The following is a 14,507-nucleotide window of genomic DNA, read 5'->3' on the forward strand; positions in this document are numbered from 1 at the left end:
ATACGCTGTGAATGCGCGTAAGACTGTACTAATCTGAGACAGCCTCTGGAGTAGCATCATGTAATGCCTCTCTGGTTGTATGACAGCATCTACTAGCAAATCCTGGTGCAACCTGGCGCGGCCCACGCATAAAATACGAGCGACCAGGCACTCTCCGCATCTATACCATTTACGAGGATGATATAGAGACCAACACCATAAGTTTATATGTGTATGTTCATCGATGACATGCGCGTGGAGTCTCCCCGCTTGCACGTAGTATTCGCCAAGTATTACCAATTGAAGAGCAATAAAAGCCCTAAATCAGTGTAGAGCAGTTTAAGACGGTTGATTTCTTTGCAGAGTGGCTTCACCTGAAATCCGCTTTCTACTTCTTTCTCCTCTAGTTAATATACACATATATATAACAAGCCTCAACCTGACACCCAGCTCTTTTGACGATTGAAAATTTTCACACTCGGTGAGATTCCTCTCTAAGGCGGAGCACCAGGGATTATCTGGTAGGGCTGCTATCAGATCCGCCCCCTCCCCGACTTTGCAGCATTAATGCCAGTAGCAGATGACCGGATCGCCTCAGCCCCCCGCTCGCACCTGTTATCTTTGAGCCCCCCTGGTATAAGCCTTACTACATACATTTTAAGGATGGGTCTGTGATCTTGGCAGAAATCGTCTGATGTACGGTCTCTGCTGAAGCTAAGCTGGGTATTGACCAGACCAGTTGGGATTCCCTGGACCTGTTACCGCGGAAGTTGTCCTTGTTCCGAGGGATGACACCTATAGCACTGATAGATGCAAACCGGCGTAGTCTTGAGCTCTGGATAGTCTTACTAGCACTATAATTTGTGATGAGGTTTTAGTTTTAAATCCACAGGGCCTGAAGTCATACGCCGAAGAGTACTGGGGGTCTGGCATGCCCACATCCCGCGGGTTGAGGGGATATCCCTAGGTTTTTAAGTCTGTGTAGTTGACACCGAGAGTGAATAATCGGTGTCTCAAGTCCATAGGAAGCTAGGCATATGAATTCAAAGATATATATTCGCTCAAGTCCTAGTACTGGGTAGGGCTGTATATATATGAATATCTCTGTTAATGGATGCGAGAACTTAAAATAACTCGTACGAAAATTGACTCTGGGTATTCAGGGCTCATACCAGCAAAGGTTATCTTACAGACACAGGATCCTTTATTCGGCGAGAATTAAGGAAAAAAAACCTCTGCGAGTCTCGTGCTATTCGATAATACCATCTACCCTGGTCATCTTGTCGGCCAAGCTAGCAAAATCACAACCGCCAAGTGAAACACGCCATAGTAAAATGCTACCGAGGAGGGAGAGCTCAAAAGAAGGTCAGATTATAGAGCCAGAAAAATCAAATAGATCGCCCTTGCTCCTCCCTAACCCTCCAACGTCTGCTCCGTAAATGTGTGTGCCCTGTATTGGTGGAGATGGTACTAGGGGCTGATGCTATGTGAACAACTGCCGGACTCGGCTCTTCGCTGACACTTGACAAGGATTTGGCTTCCTTTCGTCTTAGTATAACTCATGCAAGGGACATTTGCTCATGTTCAAATGATGGACTCGCTGAGATGCTCATCACCAATGCTCGTCTCTTTTGTCAACCGCAGGGTGAATCCTCTGGTGACGTGGCTGAGCGTAGGATCCGACATTGAGATTGACGCAGTGCGTCACTAGAGTTGCAGTCGCTTATTGTGTCCAGGCTGTTCATACATGGCGGCATGCACTTTTGCGGCCCCCAAGACCAGGCCTCTTTGCTTCGTACATGTGCATATGTAGGTGTATGCACATGCATTGATACGTGGATGTGAGCCTGTGCCTTTCTGAGTGCATGTATGTAATGTATATGTATGTAGGTGGGATGTAGAGCAGCCCAACTGATCTGCACAGCATCGTAACAGCTTTGTTGAGTCCGTCCAATCTTTCGTCGAGCTTTGCTTAAGCCGATTCCCGACTCGACTTGCTTCGATTTGCTTCGATCTGCGGCCTCCCTCCAGACGGTTTCCTCCAGTGAGGCGAATACACGCACACAGTGCAGCGCAAACAATTAACATTCTGCTAGCCCATATCCGGAGCTTTCGATTCCCAGCTGAACAAACGCCATCAAGCCTCCAGCGAGTTTTATCTTTTTTTTTTCTGTCAATTTTATCCTCTTTCTCTCTCTCTCTCTCTCTCTCTCTCTCTCTCTCATTGTCAATCTCCGCCATATTGCCATCTTGTCATCTTGTCTTGATCAGAGATTCGCGATGCCGACAACGCTGGAATGGCTCAAATTACACATCACCCAAATACGACAGCTACAACAAAGCGACGGCTACCATGAAGATGAAGACACTTTTATGTACCTAGGCGACTATTTCGATGGGAATTTGACTACCAATGAGACGGCGATCTTAATAGCTGCACCAGTGCTAGACGATCCCAGCCCTCCCACCAAACTGTACCGCCTCATGGGATTACTATGCGAAGCCCTGGTAGAGTTAAGCGATGAGCGCGAGAAGCTGCTAAGTCTCCTCGAATCCATCCAGGAGCTCCCTCCAGCCGCAATTAACTGGGCAGTTCTCCCAGGGCTTCGCAATATGTGGAGTGATTTGTATCGGCCTCATATGCGCGGATTGAATGGCTGGGAGATAGTAGGAGAGCCAATACCCGAGAACAGACAAACTAAAATGCGTCAACATTATACCGCAATTGGCACAGTTGAAGCCGAGCTATATGATCGAGGCCTCGGCGGTGTAACAGAAAATTGGGGATATGAGCTATTGAACCTAGCCTGCTTGAGGCGTCCTGGGCTAGAAGTTATCATGGGCGAGATACATGCTTGGCTTACCGTAGCTGGGACAAAACTACTTAAGGATCTGAACCCAGATGAGGTGAGGAATTGGTCAAGGCCGGTGCTCGGCGGGCAACCTGGACAGCAGCATGCTGTTCAAGGCACGATGGCACAGCATTGGGAAACTTGGCGACGCACGTTGTTGCAGTTGAGTGAGGAGAAGGATTTTTTATCTGCAGAGGCGAGGAGGCTTGCAAGAGAGTGCCATTTGATGATGCAGGGACATATATAGATAGACTATGAGCAATCAGTACCATGTATTAGGACTCGGAAGAATTAATTCACATTTATCAACGATAACGTTGCCTAAGGAGAGAAGATCAATGTTGTCGCCAGCTATAACTATATCTACTAAAAATTGCATCTACCGTGACTTGGTATTCGTGGCATAAACCACCGTCGCATGGCCCAGGGCTAGTCGATTACCCTCAATGTACTTTGGGGTTTCTTAGCATTCCCGTGAGCCGTCCCACCAGTACTCGGAGGCTCTTTCGAATGACACCAGTTTCTTGGTCCCTCTGTTGAACCAGGAGAAAGCTCGCAGTAGTATTGGCGGGAAGCGTGTTGTATGGACATTCACGCACAGAGTTATGTATATTACTCCGTTTCTCCAGTAGAGTCCGCTCAATTATTTTACACAATGGAGAGCGCGACGTTACCGTGACTTGATCATGAACAGTCATCAGTACAGGTGTTTCTCGATCACGGCTCTAGGTATACGCTACAAGTAAAAGAATCGTACAGCTTCATAGATGTGAGCCATCTGCTGAATCGACCATCAGCATTCGATTGTGCATGTTTACTTGCCAAAAGAGGAAATATGCGCCCAGAACACATGTATCACGCGAGCTATTACTCTTTCCTCTCACTCTCCACAAGGGAAGGCGTATCTATATCCAAGGATAGCACAGTTTGTGGATCTTACCAAACGCGGTCTATACAATCCAATATAGTCCACGCTACGGAGTACATCAAGCAGGGCTATGTGCCTACCAGGTAGTGCATTAAGGGAAAAATTCTATCAGGTACTAATGGACTGCGGGTACGGAGTAAACTAGGTTCATACATAAGTACCTACCTATCCATATTCGGATAGACGAGGCCATATGTTACAACGCCAACTTCCGATTATATGTAACATGGCAGCGTATTGATTGCCAGCACGTTACATCAGTCGGAATATTTCTTTGAGATCGACTTTCATGTGCATTCGCCAGTCGGAGCGGTAAGAAAACGAGAGGACATGAGTGGCAAAAGCACAAAGCACACATGCGTACAGGCTATAGTTGTATGTCAACATCATCGTATCTTTCGTATTAAAATACACGCTCATATCACGCAGAGATGCCAATTGCCTTGGATTTCATCTTCCACACGCTTTTAATTCATCGTATTCATTCGCCAATCACCATATAGCCGGGACCATGTCTGTGGAGTGGATGCTAGTGCCTGGATGCCATCTCAGGGTCCACCATCTCCAACTCCCCACGTTAGCTGCAAAATCATTAATCATTATATCCAAAACTTGGTAAGACGACTTATATCCGTCATCCCCAAACCCTTTTCATCCTAGCAAGAATAGCTATGGCAGATCAGGTACCGAAAGCAAACCCTCACGCCACTTTAAACCCCGAGCTAACTGTCCGTGCCTGGAACGTTGCTGACATCTCCTATCTCATTGGACCTACACCTTAGGCAGAACAATGCTCCGTATTTGGACGTATTTGAACCTGTCAAACTACCCCATTCATGTTGAGATTGGCTATTCTGAATGTTGATAAGATGGTCATTCTTGTACAAAAGTGCCGGTGTCGGTGGATTTGTCTCGGTCCCTGGGCGCCGAAACAGCGAGATACGAGCATGTAAGCATCAGTCGCTGTCAAGCATCAAAGTCATCCCTCAGCTTTATCTCGTTGAATTAAGCTCTGGTATGAGATCGATCGAGGCGCCAAACTTTTTCTTTCTTTTCCTTTTTTGAATTCTCCTTTAAGCTCTCGTGTCACCGACAATCAATACTGACAAGCTCCGAACCCACGGTCAAATGCCGGACTGTCTCCCCAGCAACCCTTGCCGGCTTTCCTCAACCCTTGTCTAGTTGAGAACTTCACGATCCCACGTGGTTGTCACTTCAACGCCCCAATCTTAGAAAATGCCACAACCCCCACACGCAAGCTAGCTTCATACGGCGATGACATCCATGTTCGCGCGAGATTCTTATAAGAGCTCGGTCCCTAAAGCGTCCAGAATATGTCTTGAACTTTCCTCTCCAGGAGAGCATATCGACTCCGTTGCATCACCAGCAACTCGCTCGCCCCCAATGCGCGCCTTCAAGTCCTGCGTCTGGCTGCTCTCAGCCATTGGCGCTGCTGCGTCCAGCAGCTGTAACCCAACTGCCGGCGTTGAGTCTCTTGTCAAGCGCCGTCTCCCACAACATGTAAACTCGTTTGAGTTTGTCTTGGAGCCTACACAAGGCTCTGGCCTTACCAATGATAGCTATACCGTCTCCTCGACAAAAGATGGAAAGGTTCGAATTGAGGGTACAACGACCAGTGCTCTGATCTCTGGGTGAGTTTCTTTGTAGATATCCCCATTTGCGCCGGCGCTGATGAGTTATTCTAATGTGATATTGCAGCCTTCACAAATATCTGTCGAGCGAGGCTAATGTTGACATCTGGTGGTACTTGGGGAGCCAGTTGGATCAAGCTCCGAAAAATCTTCCCAAGCTCAAATCTCCCTTGAAGGGTTCTAGTGTCGTTCCTTACCGCTACCACTGGAACACTGGTAGGCCCAATTCCCCGTGAAATGAATACTCGGTTGCATTGGAGACTGACAGCATCTGGCAGTCACAACCTCTTATACCAGCGCCTTCTGGTCATGGGAGGACTGGGAGACGCAGCTGGACTGGATGGCCCTTCGTGGTGTCAATTTGGCCCTTGCTTGGATCGGTGTTGAGAAAATCTTCATCGATGTCTTTACTGAAATTGGCTTGAATGATGCGGAAATCGACTCTTTCATCAGTGGACCTGCTTTCCTGGCATGGAATCACTTTGGCAATATTCAAGGTTCGTGGGGCGGATCTATGCCTCGATCTTGGGTCGACAGCCAGTTCGATCTCCAGCTCAAGATCTTGGATCGTATGGAGGAGCTCGGCATCACCCCCATCCTGCCAGCCTTCCCAGGATTCGTCCCCCGCAACATCTCTCGCGTGTTCCCGGACATTTCTTTGTCAACGAGCCCTATCTGGTCAAACTTTGGTACGGAATTGAGCGCCGACATCTACATCAACCCATTTGACCCGCGCTTTGCTCAGTTGCAAAAGCTCTTCATCAGCAAGCAGCAAGAGCTATATGGAAATGTCACAAATTTCTGGACTCTAGATCAGTTCAATGAAAACCAGCCGCTGTCTGGTGATCTAGGATACCTTCAAAACGTCAGCCACAACACCTGGAGTGCCCTCAAGGCTGCCGACCCCGAGGCCGTCTGGGTTATGCAAGCCTGGCTGTTCTCGAGCGACAGCGCCTTCTGGACAAACGACCGTATTGAGTCTTTCTTGGGTGGTATTCCTGTAAACTCAGATATGTTGCTCCTCGATCTGTTTGCCGAATCCGCTCCTCAGTGGCTCCGGACCAACTCTTTCTATGGCAAGCCTTGGATCTGGTGCGAGCTTCACGATTATGGTGGCAACATGGGCTTGTATGGCCAGATCGAGAATGTCACCATCAACTCAATGGATGCGGTGCGCAACTCGGGTTCCCTCGTTGGGTTCGGTTTGACAATGGAAGGCCAAGAAGGCAACGAAATCATGTATGACCTGTTGTTGGACCAGGCTTGGAGTCCTAAGCCTATCGACACCGAGACGTATTTCCATGACTGGGTGTCGACCAGATACGGCACCAAGAATGTGAAGAGCCTGTACACTGGATGGGAGCTTCTGAGGCCCACCGTGTTCAATAACACCAATTTGACGATGAATGCCGTGCAAAAGTCGATTTTGGAGCTGGTTCCCAGCACCACCGGTCTCTTGGGTCGTGTCGGCCACCATGGAACCACCATCACCTACAACCCAGCGGTCATGGTTGAGGCTTGGACCGAGCTCTTCAAAGCCGGGCTGCAGGATATCAAACTATTTACCAACCCGGCGTACCAGTACGATCTTGTTGACTGGACTCGCCAGGTTCTCGTCAATAGCTTTGAAGGCCTCTATAAGGATCTCGTCGCGGCATACAACAGCGCCGCAAGCTCCAGCGTTATCAAGTCTCGGGGTGCCAAGCTCATTGCTCTTTTGAGGACTCTCGATGCTGTGCTCGCTACCAACGAGCACTTCCAACTCACCCCCTGGATCAACGAGGCTCGTGCAAGTAGCCCATCGACAGCCGACTTCCTTGAGTACAACGCCCGCAATCAAATCACTTTGTGGGGTCCTCAAGGCAATATCGAAGACTACGCCTCGAAGCAGTGGGCTGGGTTGGTTGGCACTTACTACGTCGAAAGATGGCAGCAGTTTATCGACTACCTTGCAACTACCAAGCCCTCAAACTACAACCAGACCGCCTTTCACCAGAAGCTGCTGGCATGGGAGACGCAATGGGGACAGCAGAAATCTACCAAAAAGACTGCAAGCACGGGATCTACCGATATTCGGTCCGTTCTGGACACAACCATCAAGACGTGGGGCAGCCTTTTCAAGCTTTAGAAGCTCCATAACCTTAGAGTAAGATAATCTGAGTTGTTTCTGAAGCCATTCATCTATTGTTAGTAGCCCTTGGCATGCGTCAGCTTGTAAACTTCACTATAGGCCCAGCGTGACGTTTACCCCTTCTCGGTTTTCGCGGGACTTGGTTTCGGCAACTACTTCATTTGGCATTGCATGCTTAGAACGTAGTGCTTACTAGTACTGGCAAACTCCCCTCTCTTGTTGCAGCATCTTACAACAAGTAACGTAACTGCATAGGATATAGTACAGTCCTTTGAGTCTATGCCGCAATAAGTTGACTAGAGCAATCGTGGCTCGCAAAATAATTCTATATTTAATCAGCATATCCTTTGGAGCAGCGGACGTCTTCATTATTTTTGATATATCCACGATTGCATGGGCCACATGTATCGTGGCAGAGGTGGTAACTGACCTGCCCCATGGTCTCAAAGTCGTTTGCGCGTATTTTTACGGCATTTAGTCTCACTAGCCCTACTTTCTTATTCTAAACCCGGCAATACTAGTTGATATTTTAGCAGTCCTAGCTGCTGTACGAAGTTTTCCGTATTGAATCAATAGATATCCGTTACTTAGGTTGAAATACCCACTATAGGGCAGAGAGTGTTTTCTCGTCTTTGAGGAGTTGGCCGAGTTGCAATTTATATGTGATCAGACTGCCTATGTATATTTTGTGACAAATTATGGGTATGAACTGAAAAATGCAATGGAAAGGAATGTAGACTATATCCGGGTCAGTTATGGCAACACCCAAGGCCGCTACGGAAAAAGAGCTCTCTGACAGACAACTCACAACTGTCAGCAAGGATTACTACATGAGATCTTTACCCATTGTATGATGACGTCTCCGAGAAAACACCGCAGTTAATAGTTGGCCGACTTGCACAACAAGTTGCCGTGCATTGACAAGAGGCTTGATGCTGTCAGAACTAGGCGGATGAAGCGGATATCCTAGGATTGTTACAACCAGCAACGCGAATCCTTGACTAGGTTCTTGCCTATTCGCCTATCCGCCTATCGCTTTTGAGGAGCCCCTCATAACCGTATAGATGCTACTCTGCAAAAAAAAAAAAAAAGAAAAAAGAGTCACCAGACACTCTACGTGATGCAAAAGCTCCCCTGTCCCAGCAAACTACTAGCTCCATGCAGCTATGCGCGCAAAACTTGATCACGCCAGTTTAGGCAACCTCTTGGGCCCCCAAACTCACAGACACCGAAGATGAAACCTATTTTTGCTTCCCATGAGCTTTAGTCTGATCCTTGTGGAACCCGTCAAGCAGTCGTACGCCTTACTTACACGTACATATCCGTACATACAGGTACAATCAATCCATCAACCCAACTCTGACACAGCCACACTCACTCACACTCACACTCACACTCACACTCACACTCACACTCACACTCACACAAACATGCTACCAACATCATATCCGTGAGGCCGGGTCAATTGACCTCGATCCTCTTTGCGACGGCGCGTCTAGTTCCTCCGCGGCATCTCCGCCGATGCAATTGACTGTAAGCCCGTAAATGCAGGCGGCCGGCGGCTGGTCGCAGCAACAATGAGCCCATTGTGCTGAAACCGCGGAATGCAGCTTTCATCTCCTGCGTCTCCGCACCTGAGGATTTAAGCATGGGTGAAACAAGGGTCTGGGGTGTTCTGAGCTCACCCAACGGCACGGAAACCCTTGCGCCCTCTCCACAGAGCTGTAACAACGTGTTGGTTCCGCTGTGCTTTTCCGCTATCGTTCTATATTTGCAACCCTCCAAATGCAGTCCTAGTCTGGAACAAGAACAACGCACAGATTTCTCTAACCGAGGCCGGGCTGACCTGCACAAGAGCCGCATTTGCGGTCGCAGCCTTGTCTCGCGCAATTGCGAAGCGCTCTTGGCGCGAGGAGACGGGGCATTGAGTTGTTTCGGGCGTGGTAATGGCTGGTTTCCTTAAGAATCGGGATGGCGCCGCGTATGTTAGTGCCGGCTCGACACGTTTTCTAGATGAGATGTAATAGATTGCCTTCCGAATAAGCGCCGTCATCACATTTAATCCACAATGGCATGGAAATCGCTTCTTTTGCTCAGCTGGCTGTGCGTATTGCTGCCTTGTGTCGCAGCTTCGGATCTCGTTGTGAGAAACCTGCCTGGGAAGACGTCTGATGAGACCGTCTATGAGGTCCGACGGCGGCTTGCCCACAGGGTGAAGAGAGCCGGCACAAATGTCTTGTTTGATAACTCGACTTCTTTTTCCCTAGGCCTCGACGGCGTAACGATCTTCAAGTAGTAAGTGTTGCTGGCTACTCAATTCTGCGCTAGAATCGCCGTTTTAACAATACAACTTGGTAGCCCATTTCTCAGTGACGGCCCAGCAAGCATCACCATCGTATGCACAAAATGCTATGTCAAAGGCCAAGCCAGCGCAAAGCTCACTGCGGACGGCTCGTTCAATATCAGCAAGGCCATTGATCAAGCTGAAACCAGCTTTGAGAACACGTTTCACAACCTCACAGACTACGCCGATGACCTCGTAAAGGGATGGATACATAATTTCTCAATCACAGATATCGAGGGGACACTTGATAAGGTCAAGGATGTCAAGCCTCCGACTATCGACCTGGACCTTGACATCAAGCTTCCAGAGTACAACGTGGCTGTGAACTTGACAGACGTGGAGATATACATGGAGATTGACACCATTCTCTCAGCCGGCATCACGTACACATTCAACATCTATCAATCCGAAACGATTGTAGGTGTAGCTCTTGGGGACGACTTGCTCCTAGGCGCCGTCTTCTCAATTGATCTTATTTTCAGCGTGGACAGCCAGATTGATATCCGCAGCGGGTTTCACGTCCGCTTCGACAACATAATAACACAGATTGTCCTCTTTGGCAAAGAAGCCTCAAAACTAGACTTGTAAGTCCATGGTTGATTCCCCCTTCCACCTCATGGTAGACACATTATCAAGTAAGCATGTGTTAACAAAAGGCGGTGCAGTGACGGCGGCAAGATTGCATTCCTCCCCGTAACAATCCAATACGGCCAAGTCATACTCAAGGCAATCCTTCGTGTCGAAGCCCGCATCGGCATCGCCTTCGAAACCTTCGTAGGCCCCCTTGACATCCCGTCAAACTTTCTCGGGCCCCTCAAGATCGGCGCCGGAGTGGAAGCTCGCATCTACGCCAATGTTGCCGAGTTCATCACAAACATCACTCTCAACGAAGTCGACTCTCTTGTCAAGAGAGATGATGACAACGACGATGACAACTGTCAGTTAACCATTGCTCAGGGCTTCACCTTTGGCATCGGTGCCGCAGCTGGTGCCTCTGTCGAAATCCTTGGCAACACCTGGGGCCCTTCGCCAGAGACTGAGATTCCCATCTTCTACACCACATTGGCGTCGGCTTGTATAACTAGCAAGTCCTCGCCACCAGCAACTACAGCCACAACCACAGCCAAAACAGCTTCTTCATCTTCATCAGCTCCCGGGAAGCGTGCCGAGAGCCAGTCAGTGACAAGCACAGTCACCACCACGACCCAAGTCGCTACCGTCTGCCTCTCATCCGGTCTGGTCAACTGCCCTGCCTCCCTGCAAAGCGTGACAAGAAGCGTCGTCACACAGACGCTCACGTCCACCATCATGCCCGGTGTGTCTGTTGTGTGGTCCACAGGCCCCGTGTCTACCTTCCAGACCGTCGACTTTCAGGACGACGCCGTGACCATGACGAGCTCATCCGGAAAGCCAAAGTCCTACACGCCACCTCCCCCTCCCCCTCCGCCAACAAGCACATCATCATCCACATCGTCAGCCACAGACGATCCATCATCTCAAGAAAAGTCCGGAAAGCACCGCGTGAGCAACGCCGTCATCATCGGCGTCAGCGTTGGCCTCGGCGTTCCTGTCCTCCTCGCCGCCATTGGAGCATTCATGTAAGTCATTTTTTCCCCTTGGGCTTTTCGTCCATCATTCCCTACTTTCGTCTCGGTACTAACAGAGAATACGTCTAGTTATTTCTTCCGGCGACACCGCAAAGCGTCCATGTTGGTGCCAGCATCGGCTACTACTTCTGTGGGCAAGGCTCAACCAGTCGTGGCTACTTATGCCCCAGTCCGCCCAGAAGACGATTGATTATCTTTGTTATATACCCCTGTTTCTGTCTTTCAATCATGTTCTAGTGGTTTCTTTATCTGATATCATGTGATGGCGGTGCTATCCCCATCACCGTTGCCACGGTGGGTCTCAAAGCTTGGAGCTTGTCTTGCATCCCACAAGTGGGCTCCAGCTCGGCAGAGGCCGAAAAGATCGGCAGAGATCAACCTTGTACGATAGTGGATTAGTCCTGACATCAAGTTACACGTATACGAGTGGAACTACAGGAATATTTCCTGGCTACTACTAGGTAGTTGAGCACTATTAGTTGGTAGTTAAATCACCATCTCAGAGCAAAAGAAAAGCTGAAGAAAAAGTCTATCATTAAGGTATTATGTGTAATATGCTGTCTATACCCCATACCATCTCCCATATATGCAGATCATCCAGGTATATATCCATTCAATTTTCAAACGCCGCCCAAATGCTAAATCAATATATCTATCGTAGTGGATATCATTCTAAAAAAAAAATCGTTTCTATCATGTTGTATGATTGCATGATTGGTTTAGGCTGGTTTCGGTTGGTTTGTTCGTGCAGTCTGTGTGTTTGGGTGTTTGAGTGCTTGTATTGTTGTTTGCTTATGGGTTGCTGACGTAGCTTCTCGCCCTCCTCAGGTCAAGATCAGTGTCTGAATTGTCTCGAACAGCGGTACCATTGGTGGGAACTCTCTGGGCCTTTTCGAGGTCATCGGGATTCGCGCTTGTTTCCGCCTCGTCATCACCGCCATAGGCATACTTGCTGCGAGCACGGATTCTAGCGCCCCAAATCCAGAAGCAGTAGGGAATCGCGCAACAAGCCAAACTAATGAATGCCAAAAGCGAAGAGGCCCACTGGTCGCCGAGTCGGTTGTACATCTGCTCAGTGAACAAGACTACACCAGCTCCCCAGAAGCTTCGGATACATGTTTTGGCGGCAAGGGCAGAAGCGGCTTGGTGCTGGTAGGAATCGACCAGATAATTGTTTGCAGAGTTGTAAAGGAAGATGAAGCCGAAGCCAACGGGGAAGCCGCCCAGAGCGGGACCGACCCAGACGAGGTCCTTGTACGAGGTCCATGCGAAGATGAACAATCCAATGGGAATGCACCAGCAAGAGACCATCATGGGAATCAAGCGAACCTCTGCAGGTGGCTTTCCGTTATACTTGTGAACCATCTTGAGGTAGTGCTTATTGACAAGTGGAGAGCAGGCCGCAGAGCAAAGGACACCGACAGCCATGGGGATGAACATCAAACCAGTGCTACCGGCATTCCAGCCTTTGCCCTCCTGGAAGACAATTGGGAAAGCAATGAAGAACATGTAAAGTAAACCGTAGAGAACGCTCATGTACAGCGAAATAAGCAGGACGATGAGCTCCTGGAAGAGCAGCTGGAAGGGTCGAACCATGAAAACAGTGAGTCGCTCGCCCATGGACCTCTCATCAATGTCTTGTTCAGTAACGTAGGTCTCATCACCAGTGCTCTGGCGAAGCTTCTTGGCACGGCGAGCAAGAATCGTAGGCGCGTATGTTTCGGGGACGGTGAATGTGATGAGAATCCAGACAACGCCAGCAAGGATGATTTGAATATAGTAAAGCCAGCGCCAGCCAGCAGCATCAGAAAGGAAGCCACCAACAAGAGGACCAACTGTATTGCAATTTGGTTAGATGGTTCAATTACGAGACTAGGTTCGATAGGTACTCACTAGCAGGTCCAATAAAAGGAGCGGCAGAAAAGGCAGCCATGGGAACACCACGCTCCTCGTTCCTCCACAGATCCGCAAGCGTGCCGCCGACCAGGGTCATTGGGGCCGAAAAAGCAATGCCATCGATGGCTCGGCAGACGATCAAGGTTCCAATGTTCTTTGAGACGGCGCAGGGAATGATGAAAATGACGGCAAGGAAGAGTGTCGATCCGCTACATTGTGTGTTAGTATTCAAATCCATGCATCTTCAATCTAATGGCGCGCGCAGTGATAATACTCACTAAATGACTCGTCGTCCAAATACCTCAGACAGTGGCGCAAAGGCCATGGGCCCAACACCAAAGCCAATGACAAATACCGAAACCGCGATATCAGAAACCTCCATGCTGACATGAAATTCCTTGGCTGGTCCGATGAGATCCGCAGTGATGACAGCCGAGCAAAATGCCACAACAAAGCATGTAAGAGCAACAACCATGGTGCAGTACCACTTGTATGCCTTGGACCAGTTCTTGGGGTTCTCGGGATCGTCAGGGGTAAACGTTACCAGCTGGTAACGCTTTTCGCCTCCTGAACCAGTAACAGTTGGGTGCTCAACCGGGCCCGGGATGGTGCCCGTGTGGGATTCCACGCGGTATTCGTCAAAGTTTGCATCGCGGCTAAGGGTGCGATAGGGGAGGTTGATGTCGAGGTTGGGATCGAAGACCTCCTTGTGAGATCTTGCCGAAGACGAACCGCGTCTTACAGCCGCCGACCTGGAAGCTCGGCGGATGGGCTCAAGCTCAGGAACATGCTCTTTATCCACATCCGTAGCTGCTCCCTCCAAAGTTGAGGAGGAGTCTGTTGATTGTAATGCCGCCATGGCGGATTGAATATTTGTAATTAATATATAGATATGCAGAGATGGCTCGATAATAGAAGAGAGGGTAATGCTGCAAGTGGATGCCAGATGCCGAGTGTGTGTGTGTGTGTGTGTGTGTGTGAGTGTGAGAGTGCAAAAGTGTGTGTGCGAATGCAGAGTGTGTGTGCTCGAATCAGGCCATCATGATCCTGCCGTGGCGTGCCCCTGGATATATATACTCGCCATATAGAAGCTGCAGAAGCTCAAGATCTGATATCAG

The 14,507-nt window shown here is 49.2% G+C and overlaps 4 protein-coding genes across 4 annotated transcripts; 3 read left to right on the forward strand and 1 right to left on the reverse strand.

The window, feature by feature from the left end:
- Window positions 1–2,259: 2,259 nt before the first annotated feature.
- TRIVIDRAFT_162615 (uncharacterized protein) lies at window positions 2,260–3,078 on the forward strand (the record flags this gene model as incomplete). The annotated part of the gene is made up of 2 exons (XM_014095376.1): window positions 2,260–2,599; window positions 2,651–3,078. The coding sequence occupies 2 exons, from the start codon at window positions 2,260–2,262 to the stop codon at window positions 3,076–3,078; spliced, it is 768 nt and encodes a 255-aa protein (XP_013950851.1).
- Window positions 3,079–5,163: 2,085 nt separating this feature from the next.
- On the forward strand, window positions 5,164–7,539 carry TRIVIDRAFT_65594 (glycoside hydrolase family 89 protein; the record flags this gene model as incomplete). Its single annotated transcript, XM_014095377.1, has 3 exons — window positions 5,164–5,411; window positions 5,479–5,627; window positions 5,690–7,539. The coding sequence occupies 3 exons, from the start codon at window positions 5,164–5,166 to the stop codon at window positions 7,537–7,539; spliced, it is 2,247 nt and encodes a 748-aa protein (XP_013950852.1).
- Window positions 7,540–9,610: 2,071 nt separating this feature from the next.
- TRIVIDRAFT_12229 (uncharacterized protein) lies at window positions 9,611–11,683 on the forward strand (the record flags this gene model as incomplete). Its single annotated transcript, XM_014095082.2, has 4 exons — window positions 9,611–9,837; window positions 9,901–10,470; window positions 10,552–11,484; window positions 11,563–11,683. The coding sequence occupies 4 exons, from the start codon at window positions 9,611–9,613 to the stop codon at window positions 11,681–11,683; spliced, it is 1,851 nt and encodes a 616-aa protein (XP_013950557.1).
- Window positions 11,684–12,285: 602 nt separating this feature from the next.
- Window positions 12,286–14,248, reverse strand: TRIVIDRAFT_195551 (uncharacterized protein; the record flags this gene model as incomplete). Its single annotated transcript, XM_014095378.1, has 4 exons — window positions 12,286–13,328; window positions 13,387–13,598; window positions 13,668–14,105; window positions 14,142–14,248. The coding sequence occupies 4 exons, from the start codon at window positions 14,246–14,248 to the stop codon at window positions 12,286–12,288; spliced, it is 1,800 nt and encodes a 599-aa protein (XP_013950853.1).
- Between the last annotated feature and the right edge of the window lie 259 nt (window positions 14,249–14,507).

The sequence above is a fragment of the Trichoderma virens genome (genome assembly GCF_000170995.1).
Source record: "Trichoderma virens Gv29-8 chromosome Unknown TRIVIscaffold_90, whole genome shotgun sequence".
In the NCBI taxonomy this organism is placed as follows: Eukaryota; Fungi; Ascomycota; class Sordariomycetes; order Hypocreales; family Hypocreaceae; genus Trichoderma; species Trichoderma virens.